Source organism: Miniopterus schreibersii (assembly GCF_964146895.1).
Source record: "Miniopterus schreibersii genome assembly, chromosome: 9".
Classification (NCBI taxonomy): domain Eukaryota; kingdom Metazoa; phylum Chordata; class Mammalia; order Chiroptera; family Miniopteridae; genus Miniopterus; species Miniopterus schreibersii.
The window spans coordinates 3,568,296-3,587,478 of NC_138118.1; the positions used below are offsets into that span (position 1 = coordinate 3,568,296).

Below are 19,183 nucleotides of genomic sequence, written 5' to 3' on the forward strand. Positions count from 1 at the left end.
ATGGCCAGAAAGGCATCTCCAGTCAGCCTGCCAGTTTCATTGGCCAACCAAGACTGAGTAGAGCTTACTGTACACTGTGGAATGCTTGATTACACAGGTTTGAAATAGGGCAGGGAGGAGCTTTTACTACCCAAGGGGGTATAGCTCAGGGGTAGAGCATTTGACTGCAGATCAAGAGGTCCCCGGTTCAAATCCGGGTGCCCCCTGGTGGCTACTTGCTTTATTGCCAAATACAGATAAATGGCCTTGATACCACCTTCCACTAAGTAGCAAACAGCAAGGACTTCAGTGGTTTTTGTGTGCTCTGGGCTGGGCCATATGCGTCAGTCTGGGCCAATCAGGAGGCAGAAACCACAGTCATTTAAACCGGGGAAGTTTAATATAAAAAATTATTGTGCTATAAAAGGAGAGTAACTACAAAGGTTCAAAGGAAACCAGACCTGGGCAAAGGTGAGCCCAGGCTGGCGGCAGGTGCCTAGAGGGAGTTGGGGTGGGGAGATTGGAGATGGTCAGTGGGGGCTGCAAGGTCACGAAGGGGCTGCCTTCTCTGCGTCTGTGCCTGGGTGAGGGGTCAGTGGGAAAGGGGAGGGAGCTTACGGCCAGGAGAGGGCGAGCCAGCCAGGATATGGGCTGACAGGGAATGAGCAGAAATGACTGGGTTCCTGGGAAATCCCAGCCGGGGGAGGCCACAGTCAAGAAATGGTGTCAATTAGGAAACAGTTGGAAGTGGGCTCTCGCTCAGGGGAAGAACATCTGGCTGCAGGGGACAAGGCCTGTGGTTCAGTTTCCCACGCCTGGAGAACTTGTCTCGTTTAGTAGCAGACGTGGGGTGGAAGCCACTGGGGTCATTTTCCTGGGAAGGTCTATCTCCTCCGGCCCAGCAGGGCTGCCGCTGTGGGAGTGGGAGGCAGCCGAAGGCCGTGGGCCTGGTCATACCTGCTCCCCAGAGTGGGGAAGAAGCAGGAGTGGAAAGAGCCCAAGAGCAGCCCTGTGGATCTGGCCCGACCCTATTATTGATCAGGTGTCTGTGCTTAGGCATGTCTCTAATTATGGCCTCTTTTCAAGCCTGTGACACGGGGCACCACGCTAATTGGAGGTTCCCACTTCTGACTCTGTTGTGAGCCTCCGACCAGCTTGTTAGCAAGGGAGTCCCTGGCCCCGCTGCACTGTCTGATGCAGGAGGTCGAGGGCTCAGAGCTGCATTTCCAGGAGAGCACACTGTGCCCTCACCCCCTCTCCCAGCAGGTGCTGGACGGACAGCCAGCTGGGCTCATCCGAGGCCTTCACAGATGCAGCTTTACACTGATGCCCTTGGCCGTGGCCACCCGGCTGCAGGTGGCGGATCGTTCAGAGGCAGGTGGCAAGCAGGATTGGGTGGCAGGACCTGAAGTAATGAGGCGGCGAGATGGAGGCTGCCACTCCTGTGGTCATTTTCAACATCAGAAGTGTCATTTGGGGGGGGGGCAGGGACAGGAAAGGGGCAGGCTACCCGGCTCTAAGCCAAAGTTCTAAGAGATTATGAAACTGGAGTCACAAAAGCCACCTCTTTGAGGAAAAAAGTGCTAATTAAACAATCAAGGCTTGTTAGCAAAAGGAATCAGCTTTAACTAAAGGGAGACTGAAGCACATCCTTGAAGATAAAAAGCCTCGTGTTTTCAGGCACTAATGTCATATGATGATAAGAGAACTCAGAGAATCTGGAATATTGACGACCCAGGGAGGTAGGTGAAGATCTATCTGCCGACTTGTCCGGTTAGACGTCTCCAGGAAGACTAGACTGGCCCCATGCTCTCTCTTAAACGGCGATTTCTCTGCTGTGCTTTCCTGCCAATCGATATAAAAAAATACTTAAGGCTTTCCTGCTGTCAAATGGTTTTATTGTAAGAACCTGTTTTTAGCCCATTAAAATATAAACTTCTGATTTTTTCTATAAACCTGAAGGGTCATGCAATGTATTTTACGTAGCTGTGAGAGAGATCATAAGAGATTTGTATAACGGATACTAAAAAGATGTACATCTGAATTACACACTGTGTCTCTGAACCCGCAGCTGATTCTGAGATTGTCTACCCAACACCCTGCTGGTTTGTTCCCCACACCATAGAAAGAAGCAGCTTCTTCAGTTTTGAGATGCTTGATAAAATTCACTGGTTCCTTCTGCCGCAGTTTGCTTTTTAAGCTTGAATAAAATATAACATTGCCTTTATTGTTTTGGTGGTGTTTTTTTGTTAACCCTCACTCAAGGATATTTTTTCCATTGATTTTTTATCTTTTAATTTTTTTAGAGAGAGTGGAAGGGAGGGAGGGAGAGAAAGAGAGACATCGATTGGTTGCCTCCCCCACACTCTCTGATGGGGTCAGGGATCGAACCTGCAACCCAGGTACGTGCCCTTGACCAGGAATCGAACCCGTGACCCTTCGGTGGGGCGACCCGATGCTCTAACCACTGAGCAACACCCACCAGGGCAACATTGTCTTTAATCTTTACACAGCCTAAAGTTATATTTGAACAGGCTGATATTTCATCTTCTGCAAACTCTCTCAGCCCCCTGAGGGGCTCTTCCACTGAGCCCCAGATCAGGGTGGTTAGGCTGGGAAATAGACCAATTCCAGCCCACCCCAAGGAGAATGTCTGGACTGAGGAGGGGAAAATTAAGAAAACGAAGATATGCTGAAATGGCAGCTGTTCCTGGAAGATGCTGTGACGGTCGTTACAAATGAGGTACACACAGGATGACTGAGAGGAGACCTAGAACACAGGATGCTGGACAGACAGAGTGGGGAGTGGTAACCTGCGTCTGAGAAGGCTTCCAGGAGGCTCTAAGGCTGGTTCTCCACTTAGCTTAGACTGGGAGCCCTGGGGAATAGTTACCGTACCTGGGCTCCACCACAACATTCTGATTTAATTGGTCTGGGGTGGGGCCTGGGAAATGGCACTTTCATGAACTCTTCTGGTGATTCTATTTATATTTGGAGTTCAGAACCACCAACGATCACATTAAAGTTTCACCATTTACCGGTTTCAGGAAAAAAAAAATTACATCGATGTCTCATGAGTAAGAAGAAATTGAAATTCAGCACCAATGGAAAAGGTCAAAATTAGGAATAAATAGGGGGCACCCAGATTTGAACTGGGGACCTCTTGATCTGCAGTCAAATGCTCTACCCCTGAGCTATACCCCCTTCCGCTATGGTAGGAGTTAATTAATACTTTACATCTCTACAGCCACACCCAGACGACCTATAAACTTATGAGTAGCCAATTCAGGATGGACCTCTTCTGAGAGATTCCAGAGCTGCTTCAGTGAAAACTCATCAACCGGCTGTGCAACAGAAGATAGACTCCCTCTTCAAAAGCCCCACAGCCTGTGTGCTGGCCTACAGCCCCTGGGTGTGGGCAGCAGCCTGGATTAGCATGGACATTGGTTGTTAGAATGGCCTTCAAGTCAACCGCCTGCGCCATCATGAGAAACAGAAACGCCACCTGATTGAGGTGTCTCTCCAAACCCACTTAGTGAGGGCCTGACCCCCATGGGCCGACGTTTCATTCAGGGCACTTTCTACGAAACTACAACTAGGACACGCGATGACCTTCCCAACTTCCACTTCTTCAGTTAATATAGGTAGAGAACGACCCACTCCAAGAAATAGATAAAAGAAGGTGGCTGAGTAGATTTAGGAGTCCCTAAAAGTGTTAACGGTCCTATGCCAATATAGTTACTTGATTTACTAATACTTTTACTTATGGTTTAAAAATCTATGTTAATAAGTGAGATTGGACTATTGTTTTCTCTTCGTTTGCTGTCTTTGTTAATTTTTATATCAAATTTAACTAATCCCATAAAATGAGTTGGGAAAGGTACCACTTGTTTTAGTTGTTATTCTCCAGAAGTGTATTATGTAAGATATAATAAGAATAATAATTTACCTCATTTCTAAAGTGTTTGGTATAACACATGTTGAAACTATCTGTGCCTGGAGTTTGTTTGTTTGTTAATAGTGAAATTTTTCATTATGAATTCAATTTCTTTAGTAGTTAAAGGATAATTCATGATTTCAATTTCTTCTTGTGTCAATTTTGGTAAAACTAAACTAGAGGGTGGGGACAAATATTACTTGTGTAAGTATAAAATGAGATTTATTAGAGAGAAGTTACAAGCAATAATACATTAGGATGTCTCTAGTTCCCCAAACTTTCTTTATCTCAGGAAAACATGTTCTTGGGTGGACACAATTGGATACACCCTCCCAAGTATTACAGAAGACATTCTTTCTCTGTACCACAGCATATATTTATGGGGAAGTTTGGAGGGACTATATAACAGTGGAAGCTTTTGGGTGAAGGAAATGACCTTGCTGGAAGACAAGAGAGTATGGAGCTTTGCCATTAATTGCATAGGAAGTTGGCATACTAGCACTAGTATCAGCTAAAATCTTGTATTTTTCCCTTGAACCACCTTAGTCCTGCTAACCCAACTAGAGTGGATTAGTGAGGAGGAAGAGAGAACCAGGACCATCTAGCAGACAAAGGATTGCTCTCTTCAAGTAAGTTACATTTTTCTAGAAAATTTGCCATGCCATCTCAATATTGTATTTAATTGGCATAAAGTCACCCATAATATTGTCTTATGATCTTTTTAACATCTTTGGAAACTGTAATAATGTATCCTTTTTAATTCCATATATTGGTTGTTAGGTTTATTTTTTCTTTTTACTTTGTCAGTCTTGTCTGGGTTATCATTTTCATTACTTGTTTCAAAGAACAATTTTTGCTTCATTGACCTTATCTGTTATATATTTTTCTATTTCATCAATTTATGCTTTCATTAATTAATCTTTATTATTTTCTTCTTTATTTCTTTGGGTTTATTTTACTGTCCCCTTCATGCATTTTGGGGATAGATGCTTAGTTAACTTTTGTCTTTTTTTTTGTAGTACTGTAGATGTATTAAGGCTATAAATTGCCCTCTGAGTACTGCTATAGTTGCAACTGACAAGTTTCAATATCTAGTGTTTTGACCATCATTTAAATAAAACATTTTCTAATTCCTAATTCAATTGCAATTACTGCTCTGCTCCATCAGTGATTTAGAAGTATAATTTTTAGTTTCCAAACATATGGGGGTTTTCTACTTATTTGTTGGATTTTTTTAGGGTTTTTTTTAACGTTATTGACTTCTAGCTTAATTTTATTTTATTCAGATAACATATTCTTTGTGATTTAAATGTTTTGGAATTTGTTAAGGCTTGCTTTATGTTCAGTATACAGTCAATTTCTGTCAGTGTACCATGTATGCTTAGAAAAATAAAAAAGGCAAGTTCTGCAATTGTTGAATGTAAGGTTATTTACACATTAATTAAATAGGTCGAGTCGTTAATCATATTGTTCAAGTCTTCTTTATTCTTCTAATATTATATCTGCTTGTTCTATCAATTCACAGAAGAGGGATTTTGAAATATCTCACATGATTGTAGGTTTATTCATTTCTCTTTTTAAATTCTGTTAATTTCTACTTAATATGTTTTGAGGCTATGTTATTAGGTGCATCAAATTTAGAATTGCATTACCTTTCTAGTGAACTGAACTTTTATCACTACAAAATGGCTTTTCTTATCCCTTTTTTGCCTCAAAAACTATTTTGTCTGGTAACAATATAGCCACACTATATATAGCTGTCATTAGTATATTTTTTCTGTCCTTTTACTTTTAATGTTTCTACCCTTATGTTTTATATGTGTCTCCTGTGAACAGCATATAGTTGAGGTGTGTTTTTGTGTTTTTTTTTAAATTCGGTGACATTCTTTGTCTTTTTACTGTGCATTTTATACATTCATACTTAATGTTAATACTGATAGTATTTTGGTTTAAGCTTTCTATCTTCTTTGTCCTGCAAGTTCTAGTTTCTTTTTTCTTTCCTTTATTGTGGACATGAGCTCCCTGCACCCTGGATACAACTAGTAAAGCCCATAAGTGTTCATTGAGTTCATGGATTCCTCTGCAGATGGGATCACCCCAAAGATGGTTAGTGTGTGGCTGACAGAACATGGAACCCGGATATACACAAGGGAACCAGTAACATTGTCTAATTCTTTGTTCCTCTGGAATTATGTATTCTCAGGCTTGGGAGGAACCAGAAATGTTTTTTTTAAAATAGCCAATCAGCTTCCCAAACTTTCGCAGGCTTCTGATGGGGTCACCACCTGACGAGTGATCCCTTTCCCAGGTTATGCAGAAACTGAGGCACAAGAGAGACTGAGTAACTTATCCAAGATGACACTCTAACTCACCAGCGAGCATCTGGGAGGCTCTGACACTTAGAATCAAAAGCTGATGTTTCCAGGAACTTTGGGGTGCTCCAGCTGCTGCTAGAGGTAGGCAGGGAACAGCTCATCTTCACATTTAGTGAATCCACTGGACTGTAGTTCTCCTGAGACTGTGACGGGAGCTGGGAAGACTATTCAAAAATTGCATGTAAGGGGGCACCTGGATTTGAACCAGGGACCTCTTGATCTGCAGTCAAATGCTCTACCCCTGAGCTATACCCCCTTGGGTGTTAATGTAGCCTGATTGATACCTTTCATCTGTGTGGTAACACTGGGCTCTGCAAAATTAAGTTATTGCGCCCTAGCCAGTTTTGCTCAGTGGCTAGAGCACCAGCCCATGGACTGAAGGGTCCCAGGTTTGATTCTGGCAAAGGGCATCCTCAGTTACAGGCTCAATCCCTGGCCTCAGTCCGGGCACATGCAGGAGGCAACCAATCAATGTCTGTCTCACATCCATGTTTCTCTCTCTCCCTCTCTCTCCCCCCACCCCTTCCCACTCTCTCTGAAAAGCAATGGAAAAAATATCCTCGGGTGAGAAATAAAAAAAATAACCACGAAGTTATGGCTCCCCTCTAGGACTAACTTTTTAGAAGCTGCCAGACCAGTTCATAATAAGACACCTCCCTCAGCTCTGCAGCTTTCCAGGCCTCAGTCCCAGGTGAGTTCATTAGGGAAAAAAATGAGAGAAGCTGCCTGAAGAAACGCCAAAACATTGCCCATTGCTTTTTCATTTTAGCCCCAGAGCTGGCCAACCATCTCCCAAACTACCCACCTACCTGGGCTCCCAGCCCTTCGCCTTTCTTCCTGCAGGGAAGACAGACGTGGGCTTTAATTCAGATAGTGTCTGGGAGCTCCAGCAGTTGGGGTTTGGAGGAGCAACACTGCAGAATCCGTCGCCCTTGCTGGAGTAGCTAAGCCGGCCTTTTGGCCTTTGAGGCTGAGGCTAGCCTGTGAGTGAGCTCTGGCGCGGAGAAACCAGCTCCCCAGGCAGAAGTGCCAACCCCGCAGGGAGAACCTGGATGCCATGATTTGTCTCCCTAAGCCTGGCCACCACTCCACTGCACCAAGCTGTTTCGGTGGCAAGGCGAGGGTGGTAATTTACTGTCTGCTGTATCTACAGCTCTCTTCTGCTCCCCCAGAAAAGCCCAGCAGAATTCTGCATGAGAGTCCCTGCCTGCTCTTTGGGGACCCAAAAGAGCTGGAGAAACGAGATATAAACAGAAGGGAGACACCGATGTCATTCAGGGAGACATGGGAGCGGCAACGCACGCAGAAAGCAGTCGTGCGAGGGCTGCCTGTGGATTCCAACTTCAGGAGGGATCATGATTGGCACGGGTGAAAGGAAACAGCTGTGAACAGGAAAACCAATAGGGCAGGGGGCACCCGGATTTGAACCGGGGACCTCTTGATCTGCAGTCAAATGCTCTACCCCTGAGCTATACCCCCTTACCTGTTGTGCACCTCGAATTAAATACCTTTTCACCTGTGTTGCAATACCCACACCGGCACTGAAATTTCTATTAATTCTTAGAAAGTTCTGGAGATGTGAAAAATCTGCCTTACGGCAAAATTAGTCAGCACCTTTTGGCCCCCAGAAATCCTCTCTGCTTACAATCTTCCAGCCTCACCTTTCTTTGTATCACTTTAAAGGCACCTGTCTGGAAATTCGTTGCTGAGAGCTGGGCGTTCCCTCCTTCCTTCCCCCCCTGGCGAGCGCCTGCTGATTTAAACTTGCCTTTGCCCTCCCCCGCCCCGCCCGCCTCCCTCCACGCGGGCTGGACGGGGCTCCGGGGCCCACTCCTGCCCTGCTCTGCTTTCTTCTCGCCACAGCGACTTCCTAGCTTTTGGCGGTGTCCTCACTGAACCCAGGAAGCCCAGACAAATTATTATCATTTTAATTTTCACCCAAGGATATGTTTTATTGATTTTAGAGAGAGGAAGAGAGAAACATCAATGTGGGAGAGAAACATCAATCGGTTGCCTCCTGTATGCACCCCGACTGCCCTGACCAGAAATTGAACCCACAACCTTTTTGGTGTACAGGACAACGTTCCAACTAACTGAGCCACCCGGCCAGGGCCCAGAGAGATTATTTGAATAATTTGGCCTGAGAGGCCACAGCCCCCATCCTGGGGCCCAGGAAGCCACCCAGCTGTCCCAAGAGACCTCAGAACAGAAGGTCAGCAGAGCCAAAGCAGCAGGGACCGTGAGGGGGAGCCAGGACCAGAGACACCTCTGCTGGACGAGCCCTGGCCTGAGGCATCGCACCGCAGACCGAGAAAGAGCCTTTGCCAACTGGCAGGAACACAGGAGGCACCAAAATCAAAAGGCCACATAGATCCCCAAGGGTAGAGAAAAGATAGCCCCCAAAGGGGCGCATGTGGCCTATGGTCCACCAGCCCTGTCCCTCAGCAGGAGGTCCAGTGCAGCCACCAGGAACCTGGCCAAGGACCCACGGAAGTGGTCGCCAAGCAGAGTGGTCATTTCTATCAACTTCTTCACCAGCCCCTCCGTGGTCCCACACCAGTGCCCAGAGGTACTTGGCTTCCCAGGCCCCCCCGTGTCCCTGGCTTCGCCACCATGCCCTGCTTTGGGGAGGCTCCTGGGTGACTGTTCTCTCATCCTCCAGCTTCCCCTTCTGGACTGTTGCTTCTCCCAGTTCATCCTACAATTGCACAAGGTCTTCTTTCTGCAAGAATTCCCTCACCCCGTAATACTTGGTCATAAGGCTGCTCCGATGGACACTGACTGGGTTCATTTAATTTTTCACTCATGTATGAAACGTACAAAAATTCACACATCAGCCGTGGCTGGGTGGTTCAGTAGGCTGGAGCGTCGTCCCGCACACTTAAAGGTTTCGGGTTCGATCCTCGGCCAGGGCATGCGGGAGAGGCACCTGATTGTTGTTTCTCTCTCACATCAGGGGCTCTTTCTCTCTCTCCCTCTCCCTTCCTCCCTCTCTAGGATCAATACAACATACACTCAAGTGAAGATTTAAAAAATTCACACATTTGCCCTGGCCCGTTTGGCTCTGGTTAGAGTGTCCGCCCGAAAACTGAAGGGTCCCGGGTTCAATTCCAGCCAAGGGCACGTGCCTTGGTTGTAGGCTTGATCCCTGGCCCCGGTCGGGGTGCATGCGGGAGGCAACCGGTCTCTGTCTCTCTCATATTGATGTTTCTCTCTCTCTCTCTCTCTCTCTTCCCCATGCCCCTTGCACTCTCTCTAAAAAAACAACAAAAACAATGGAAAAAATATCCTCGGGTGAAAATTTATTGAATAATGAAATTCAACCTCATCACTAGTAGGATAAATTGACATCTTTGTCTCTCCATGGAACGCACTGAGGATGTATCACCTATGTAGTCACTTTGCTAAAGTATTGAACTTTGACGAAGAAACCATCAGATAAATAGTTCTCTCCAAAAGCAAGCGCGATCTCAGCTTTTAACACATTTATTAGCCGATTTTTAAACTCTTTCTCCCCATGTTATGTTTGTGAGATCCCACCATGCTGTCCTATGTGTGTCGACTGCAGGGACATTCTGCAAAACAACTAGCTCTGACCTTCCAGGAATGTCCATTTCGTGAAAGCAACTAGGGGACTGGAGAACTATTCTAGACTAAAGCGATCGAAAGGCACACGACTGCCACGGACAATACGGGAGCCTTGGTTGGGTCTTGTGTTGGAACTCAAAGACAATGACCGATGACGTTATTGGGACAATTGAGACATACGGGGGGGGGGGGGGGATAGGTTTACAGTTGAGAGTATGTGAAACAGTTTATTCTTTTATTACAAACCACTGTAAACCTACATTTGCCCCACCCTATATAGAATATAAGTCGTGTAATCAGCAATTTCCAGCTGGTGTGCCTCGAGAATTTTTAAAGCATGCGATACCTGACTATTTAGTCAGGGGTACTGACCTCTTTCCCCTTAGACTGTCAAATCAGAAAATGACAACAGTCAACACAACAGTAGGCGCCTGGTATGAATGCCCTGTCTTGAGCCATAAATATATAGGTCATATAATAAGAGTTGTATCTTATTGATCATGTCGCATAATAAGGTTGCTTCTGAGTGGTTAAATCTTAGTACCAGAAATCCTTGTATAGAAATATAGGCACCTGATTTTTTTTAAAGTCACTTTGGAGCAAAAAGGGTAGGCAATTACTATTATTAGTACTTTTGTAAATCAATCAAAATTATATCCATTTTTTTAAGTCGGATCGGCAAAAAATGTGTTTTTTGGTGTGCCACCGAATTTCAGTAATTAGTTAATGTGTGCCATGAGATAAAAAAGGTTGGAAATCGCTGTAATAGACGATCGGATGGTATCACTGATAAACTTCCTGAGTGTGTTGTGGTTATGTAGGAGAATACATCTGTTCTTAGAAAATACTTGTTGAAATATTTAGAGGTGCCAGGATGTCTTCAACTAACTTTCTAATGAATAAGAAACGTTCTTGGCCTTCGGAAGGTCCATAAAATGTTTAGAATCAGTGTGTAATTATCCACAAAAAGATTATGTGGTTGAAACTACTTGGAAATCTATAGATCAAGATGGGGCGAGAGCTGATATTGTGTTTAGTGTCTCATTCTATTAACTTACTATATCCCACAATTTTTTAGGTCTTTAATTTTTCTCCATGATTTTTATAGTTTTCTGTAGAGAGGTATTGTACATCTTTTATTATTTTTATTCCTCGGTAGTTGATGTCCTTTTTAAAAAATTTATTGATTTTAGAGAGAGAGGAAGGGAGAGAGAGAGAGAAACATCAATTTGTTGTTCCACCCGTTTATGCATCCACTGGTTGATTCTTGCATGTGCCCTGACCTGGGATCGAACCTGCAACCTTGGCGCATCGTGACAACGCTCCAACCAATCGAATAAATGACTTTACATACTTGTTTTCCTGGGACTTTTATAATTTCAGATATTCTCTTTTGTTCAGATGAATCTACACATTTTCCCAGATTTTTCTCTATTGGGGGTCCAAACTACATCTCCCAGATTATCTCTTAGCACCAGTAAGTGACACAAAAACATTTATTATACTCAAAACCCTGGGGTTTTTGTCTAGAAAATATGGTCACCTTGATTATATACATTCTTCGTGACCATGACCAGGCTGGGGATCTGGAAGGTAGGCAGTATGGACTTGTTGACTAATTTCAACTGAGTTTTGTCCCAAGTCAAGCTAGGACTCGGTGTCCCTATAAAATATCCCAGTTTCATCTGACTAGCCTTTGATGTGACTGGCTTTCCCCTGAAAGTCACAGGCAGTATTGTATTCATCACAAGTTCATCAAAAATTGATGACTCAAAGGTCAGCCTTATAAAACAAAATCGCTTACAAATATGAGTCAGAGCCTGAGTAATAAGCTTGTGTCTATTATAATGAGAAATGTTATTGCTAGGCGGGCCATGTCCTGCACAGTAAGTGTTTCTGCATGTACATGGTCAGAAATCTAATCTTTGTAACTCAGGCTCTATTTTAAAAAACTGTGAAAAACTTATTTACGGGCAAATTCAATGATTTTTAAAAAATAAATCTAAAAACGAACTCTGATGCTTGTTTCAGATGTCTGGGTTTTTCCACATTTGGAGTTTGCTGGAAGTAAGACCCACCTATGAATCCGTACTCCTCGAGTGTATTGCTCAAGGTGACCTCACTCCCGCCCTGGAGAACCTAGGCCCAGAGCAGGACATGGGGTTCATGTTCGCCAGCCTGCTCCCCAGGCTCCTCTGGGTGAGCTGCAGACCCTCAGTGACCACCCACCTTGGATTTTTCTAGGGGGGTGAAGGAGGTGGCAGTGGTAACAGACCAGGGGAGGGCGATGAATTCTTGAGACCACAGTTCATCACACCACCTATTACCGTCAATTAAGATTCATACTAAGCAATCACTTTATGCTCTGTAAACCTACCCTGTATCTGGCACCATAGAGAGGGAAGAGAAATAACTATAACCCCTGTCTTCAAGAAACTTACCATCTATGAGGTGAGTCAGGACACTATCCCCTTGTGTTAACATTTTTCTCTAACTGCCAAGTGAATGGTACCAATATTAAAAGTTATGAGCTCGGCCAAGGCAGAGTTGGCTGCAGGCTTGACTGGGGTAGAAATGCTCGGTGGGAGTTAGGGCATGAGCTGGTCTGGGAAAGATGGGGGCTCCAGGTGGGTAAGAGCAGGGGAAAGAATACAAGGAAAGGCATGGGACTGGAAATTCTCATGCCTGTTTCTGGCACAGACTGGGGCCAAAAAATTGGAAATGGCGGAAAGACCATGGCGGTCTTGAATATCAGTCCAAGGGGCTGGGGGTTGTCTTTGTTCTTTTTGCAAACAGAGGCTGGAAGGTCAGCTACCAGGGGTGCTTTGCAATGAATCCTTGTCTTAGGTAGAAGATTGGGGGAGTCATTATTTCCCAAACTTGGCTGTGCATCAGAGCCCCACCCCACCCTTAATCCCTTCTGGAAGCTTGTTAAAAACAGGCTTTCTTTTAAGAACGTTTCCCCCACCATACTCGGGACCCATCCCTATTTGATTCAGTAGATCTGGGATGGGATCCAGAAATCCATGTCCTTCAGAAGCTTCCCCAGAGGCTCTGATGGAGTTGATCTGAGAATCTGCTAGGACAGGTCATTTCTACCCCAGAATGGTCCTGGCATATATCAAAAGTTGAATTCTTTAAAAGAAAAAAAAAAAATCACATCCCTGTAAAACTAGCTCTGCTTTCTGATCACTTCATTTCTGTTGCAGGTGCATGCTCCCCCCCCCCCCCCACTTCAGACTCACTACCTCAGCACTGTCCTGGAATTCCCCACCTCCAACCACACATGCAGTTGGTTACCCCTCTTATTGCGCATTCTGGACAGCGCCCTCAGATCTGCCCCTTCCTTCCCGTTCCCACTCCTGCTACATTTGGTCGGACCTTTTCTCACCTCTGCTGGGACTTGTGCAGTAGTCTTCTCCTAACTAATCTCTCACCCCTCTCCCGCATCACCTTCAGTGTCCCTGTCAGCACCATGAGTGGCAATCCCGGGGAGCTGAGGGCATCAGAAAACAGCTGGGCCAATATCAGTGAGGGAAACACACACACACACACAGGCGCAGGGAACAGACCTCCCAAAATAGTTTGAATAAAGTGTCTTCCCCACCACCACTCCTGGGGAGCCTACACTTTTATACCCAAACAATGCATCCGTGCTGACCCCTGTGCCGTAGGTCCTGCCCAGGGTGACCAAGAGAAAACAAGGGCATGTTGAGACCCCGCAGCTAGGCCCGGGGCCCCGCAGAAGCCTGGGGCACATGGTGCGGGTTCCTCTCCAGGAAGGAGCCCCACGCAGAGGAACAGGCGGAGCTGCATCCTGTGACCACAGGGGGGCCCCCTTCCAAGGCGCCTTCCATCGGCCGGCTCAGGTTCACCCACCTGCCTTAGGAGCTTTTCCCAATTATTTTTCTCTCCTTCTTGATTAAAAACACTACTCTCGTTATCAGGAAACTGTTATAAAACATTATTGCCATTACAAAAACGTTAAGTTCGAAGGAGTTAGGAAATGGGGAAAAAATGGGCCTGCGGTTTCACTGTTTTTCTTTTGGAAAAAAGACTCCTTAGACTCTATGCTTCCGAACTTGTCATTTTAGACACACACGTACTCGTGTCAACAAATAAAAATGGGACCATTCGGGCCGGCGTCTCTTAAAATATCAGGCACGTCTTCCTCTACCAAGTTCTTCACCAAAATCATTTTAAACGACGGTGTTGGGCGCCCTGGGCATTCCCTTAGAAATGCTTTACAGGCAATAAACGCGGCCTCGAGGTCCGGCGGCTGCGATCCTATTGTTGGGGGAGTTCTTTCCATTTCAAACCAGAGGCGGACGCGAGCTGCGGCTGCCCCGAAGCCGCAACACAGACGGGCCCGCACCCCCGGCGGACCCAGAGCGCGGGGACCACGCAGCGGGCCCCCGGGCGCCGCAGGCAGCGCGGCGGTTCTCCCGCCCACCGAGTCCCTCGGGGCGCGGGGCCCACGAGCCCCGGGCGCTGGCGACGCGCGGCCGGCGGCAGGTGCCGCGCGGGTGCGGGCGGTGACTCAGCGCGCGCGCGGCCGTTTCCGGGGGTCGGGGCTCCGCGGGGCGGGGCGGGCGCGGCGGGGCGGGGCGGGGCGCGCGGGCGCCTGCCGTTCGCCGCTCGGGCTGCAGGTGGGGCTGTGCGGCCGCGCTGCCTCCAGGAAGCCTCACGGGCCTGCGCCGGCTCCCAGGATGCAGTGTGGACCGGCCGGGCGCTGACGGCGGCGGCGCGTCTGCGGACCGAGCGGCGCGGGCCGGCCAGCGAGGAGCGCGCGCCGCGGGCGGGGCCGGCGGGCGGGTGGCGCCTGCGGAGAGGCCGGAGCCGGCCTGCGTGGGGCCGCGCGGCGGCGGCGGCGACTTCCTCCGGGCCGGGCCGGACAGCGCAGGGCCATGGCCGACGCGGCCGCGGCTCCGGTAAGGGCGGCCCGTGCGCGCGCGCGCGGACTCGGGGCCCGGGCCCAGCACACGGCGCCGCAGGCCCCGGGGAGGGGCTCCGGGGGCCGGGCCGGGCCGCCGGGCCTGGGGCTGCGGCGAGCGGGGCGCGGGGTCCGCCGGGGCCTACGGCACCCGCCGGCCGGCCCCCCCCCCCCCCCCCCGTTCCGGGATGAGCCCGAGCGGGGCGGAACCGGCCGTCCCCGCGCCGGAGGCCGCCCCGCGCCGAGTTCCTGCAGCCCCCCGCGGCTTCCTGCCCCGGCCCCGCCCGCGGGCCCCTTCCTGCGGGCGCCCCCCACCCTCCCCGCGCCTCCTTTCTCTGCCCCCCGCTCAGCCCCGCGCTCCCGCCCCCGCAGCTCCCCCCAGCGGCCTGGTGGCACCTGGGAGGTGTCCGGAGCGGCTGGGATTCCGCAGCCACCCGGTGCCGAGCGCCCGGCTCGCCGGGGTCCGGGCGGGAGGCGGCCGCCCCCGTGCGTAAAAACAGGCACCGCACCCGCCGGGGTGGGCGCGAGGATGTCCTCGCATCAAGCCCGGAGGGAAGGTACAAAAGGAAAACCCGAGGCCTAGAGAAGTTAACTTGCCCAGGATCGCACCGCTGGGAAGTGTGCGAAAAGACACGGTCGCCCTGCGTTCAGGGACACACTGCATGGGGGGGGGGGCAACAGGCAGGGACCGGGGCAGTAACAGTGCAGACAGACGGAGGTGAGTGCTTCCTGCCCCGGGGTGCAGCATCCTTGGGAGGCGGGGGAGGGAGAGGGCAGGGCCGGCCTTGCCGCGCGCCCCTCCGGGCCTGTGCCTCAGTGATTGGAGCTGGGCTCCTGGGGAAGGCTAGGGTTTCAGGTGGGGAGGACGGCTCCTGGCACAGGCGGAGACGGCAGTGCCAGCCTGTTCTGGGAACGGAAAGGTGTCCTTGCGCCTGAAAAAGATGGCTTTCTTCCGTGGGGAGGCTGCGGGCAAGTTGGAAGGGGTTCCAGTGCCTTGGGCTTCCACCGCATGGGTGAGGAGCTGTTGAAGGATCTGGGGTTCTCTTACCATCCGCTCCCCTCAAGCACGGAGGTGTCCGCTTCCCTGGCAGGAGTCTCGGGATAGACAGTCCCATATTGTCCAGCCACCATTTAGTAAGGATCAGGGCTTGAGCAAAAATAGTCGCTACCTCCCAGCAGGTAGTGTGAAGGCCTTACCCAGGGGCTCCATTAAAGTGGTAAGAAAACTGGGGGGCCTTATTGTTTATAAAGTAGGAGTTGGCTCAGAGGCCCTTTCCTGCAACACAGAGATTGTTATGATGGCGGTCAGGTGCACTTGGAGGCAGAGGGAGTAGGACTTCAGCCGATGGGGAGCTTCTGGAGCAAAATACTGGAGGCCTGGCTCATATGGCAGAGACTCAGGGGAAGGGGAGGAGGTGCCAGCCCGGTGCAGTCCCTGCAGCCTCTGGAGGGCAGGAGTCCCACACACGTCCAGTTGTTTGAGCTCTGCCTGTCCAGCTCCCCCCAGTCTTTTGAGACAGCCAAAGCCCTTCCTTCTTCAGGTCAGAGGTCATCTGGTCCAGCCTCCCTGCAAACGGCCAGATTCTTTGCTACCCTATCCTTGACTTTCTCTAAGTGAATCCACATGGGTTCCCAGTAGTCACTTCTTTATTTTGCATATAATCCCCAGGCAGGAATAGTGGGACCACCTCTCTGACACGTGGGTGTGGGTGAGTCAGGTGGTGCAGCCCCCATCCAGAACACAACGTGCCCTTTCCTAAGTGTCCCCAACCGCTGGTCATTCAAGCTGCTGTATGAACTTTCCCGAGACAGGAAAGTCACTGCATGGGGAAGCTCCATGTCTGTGGGCTGGTTGCTGCACGTGCCGAAGTCTAACCTAATGGCATATGTCTTACCTTCCCCTCCCGTATGTAAGGTGTGTCGCTGACCCTGGGGCGGCTACAATAATGTCTGAGACCATAATTCTTCACTTGGGAGGAGAAAAGTAGGAACAGTGAGAGAAAAAAACAGACTCTCCGGGCACCTAGGGGACTCGTGTTGTAGCAAGAAGTCTAACTCTTGGCTGGTGGAGATTTGCAATTATGGTTTTTAATTCGGGTGGCTACTGGGGAGGGGACCAAACCCTATTGTCCTGTGGGGAGAGGAATTAACCATTAGATTTTTATGTTTATTGGAAAGAGACACGAGTTGCTTTTATAAAAAGCAGTTGAGCAGTGCTCTTGTTTGCGCCGTTTTCGTGAGCCAGCTGTTTTTTTTGCTGGGTCATCATCAGTAGACGGTTCCTGTGTGATTATGATGGGGAGTGCTGGCTGAGCTATAGTTAACCTGCAGTTTACCATTTCTCCACTAAAATGCCCAGCAGTGCTCAGGCACCGTCTGTTTAGCAGAACTGCACTGGGCGGCTGCCGCAGGCCATGCGCGGTGCTGTGCAGAGGGGCAGTGCAGCCTGCAGAGGCCGTACAGGAGGATGCAGGAGATCACTGCAGGGCAGTGAGCGCCACCGTAGGGCTCTGCCCGGCATGCTGCAGAGGCCAGGAGGGGCGGCAGCCACCCAGACTTAGGTGATGTCTAAGACGCCCAGAGGAGGTGATCGCCAGGTTGAGACCTGGCACGTGGCACAGGGCATCCCTGCTTTTCACATATGGGCTCCCACCCCCAACCCAGCTTCCGCACACCTAGGGCACCTGGGCTCATGGAACACGACTGGTGGAATGATTGATGCTGGTCTTCTCTCTCTGTTCCTGGAAGATTTCTCCCTGGACAATGGCAGCTACAATTCAGGCAATGGAGAGGAAGATCGAGTCGCAGGCTGCCCGCTTGCTCTCCCTAGAAGGCAGGACAGGGATGGCCGAGAAGAAGCTGGCCGACTGTGAGAAGACGACCCTGGAGTTCGGGAACCAGCTGGAGGGCAAGTGGGCCGTGCTGGGGACGCTGCTGCAGGAATACGGGCTGCTGCAGAGACGGCTGGAGAACATGGAGAACCTGCTGCGCAACAGGAACTTCTGGGTCCTGCGGCTGCCCCCGGGCAGCAAGGGGGAGGCCCCCAAGGTAAGTTGGGCGCCTGGGGTGGGACCACCCGAGGGGCCGTGCCTGTAAATGTGGGTGAGCGTGCATGACACCTGTGGTTCCAGGTGCCCACGACCTTTGATGACGTGGCTGTCTGTTTCTCGAAGCAGGAGTGGAGTAAGCTGGACGAGTGGCAGAAGGAGCTGTACAAGCACGTGATGAGGGGCAACTACGAGACGCTGGTTTCCCTGGGTAAGGCCTGACACTCATTTCTCTGTTCCGTGTTATGTGGGGAGTCCTCAGGCCTCTCTCTTCATGCCAGTGGTTTTTATCACAAGGATACGTAAATCACTGGACACTTGGACCATGCAAAGAGCTATCTGCTCTTCCTAAAGGTGAGCACCAGGTGACTGAGTTGAAAGCTCCCTTCCACCTGGTGAAGTTCATGGGATGCCAGAGACAGGTGGGGTGGCCCCTCTCCCCACCGGAGGTGGAGCATGGCTGTTTCTATCCTGCTAGACTTGGAATGGAGAAGGCGCCTACCACCGAGATCCAGGACGCATTTGAGAAAGACTTTCTTTTTTAGCTTTCTCTTACTGAGTTACGTGGCCTTGACTGTGACACTCTTCTGGGTCAGTGGAGAATGTGGGCAGACCATGTTTCTTTTTTTAAAAATATGTTTTTCTTGGTTTTAGAGAAAGAGGGAGAGGGAGAGAGAGAGAGAAACGTCAATGAGAAACGTCTGTCGGCTGCCTCCGGCACACCCCCTACTGGGGATCAAGCCTGCAACCCGGGCATGTGCCCTGACCGGGATCGAACCTATGACCTCTTGGTCCATACGTTGATGCTCAACCGCTGAGCCACACCGGTCTGGCCAGACCATGCTTCTTGCAGCCAGCGCTGCCTTCACACCCGAGGCTTTGCTCCCCTAGACCCTGGGGCTGCTGCCGCTCTCCTCACGTGGTATCCCCAGAAGGCTGGCTTCTTTCTTTCCGGGCTTGTTTCCTTTGGGGATGTTTCTGTGTGACCCCAGATACGGAGGCAGTGAGGCACCCTTAGTGAGGATGGAGCCGGTGCAGGGTGATGTTGTAGTTCAGTTTGCAGAAACGTGCCGCTGCTTGATGTGGAGACCATCCCCGAGTTCCCTCACCTCGGCACTGGGGCATTTTGGGCCGGAGGATCCGTGTGGTGGGGCGGCACATCCTGACCTCCGCCCACCGGGTGCACCTCTCCTCCCGCCCGCAGTCGTGACAACCAGAAACGTCCCCCTGGGGACAGAATTGCCTGTGGTTGAGAGCACTGCTCTGTGTCAGTCAAGAAATTTAGTTTCTTGGCTATTCCTGGCTTCCCAGGCTGCCTGTCCCT

The 19,183-nt window shown here is 49.8% G+C and overlaps 1 protein-coding gene across 10 annotated transcripts in view; it reads left to right on the top strand.

Moving 5' to 3' along the window:
• Positions 1 to 19,183, top strand: part of ZNF746 (zinc finger protein 746) — a 38,999-nt gene that overhangs the window by 2,909 nt on the left and 16,907 nt on the right. For 2 of the 10 annotated variants that reach the window (XM_081147203.1, XM_081147206.1), the window contains exons 1-3: positions 14,574 to 14,810; positions 17,561 to 17,860; positions 17,986 to 18,070. In XM_081147203.1, the coding sequence (XP_081003329.1) occupies positions 14,787 to 14,810; positions 17,561 to 17,860; positions 17,986 to 18,070 (409 nt within the window). In that variant the 5' untranslated portion in view covers positions 14,574 to 14,786. Of the gene's footprint in view, positions 1 to 3,226; positions 4,546 to 14,573; positions 14,811 to 15,240; positions 15,370 to 17,560; positions 17,861 to 17,985; positions 18,071 to 19,183 lie in introns of those variants that run through there. The other 8 variants (XM_081147207.1, XM_081147209.1, XM_081147212.1 and 5 more) reach the window with 7 other exon arrangements.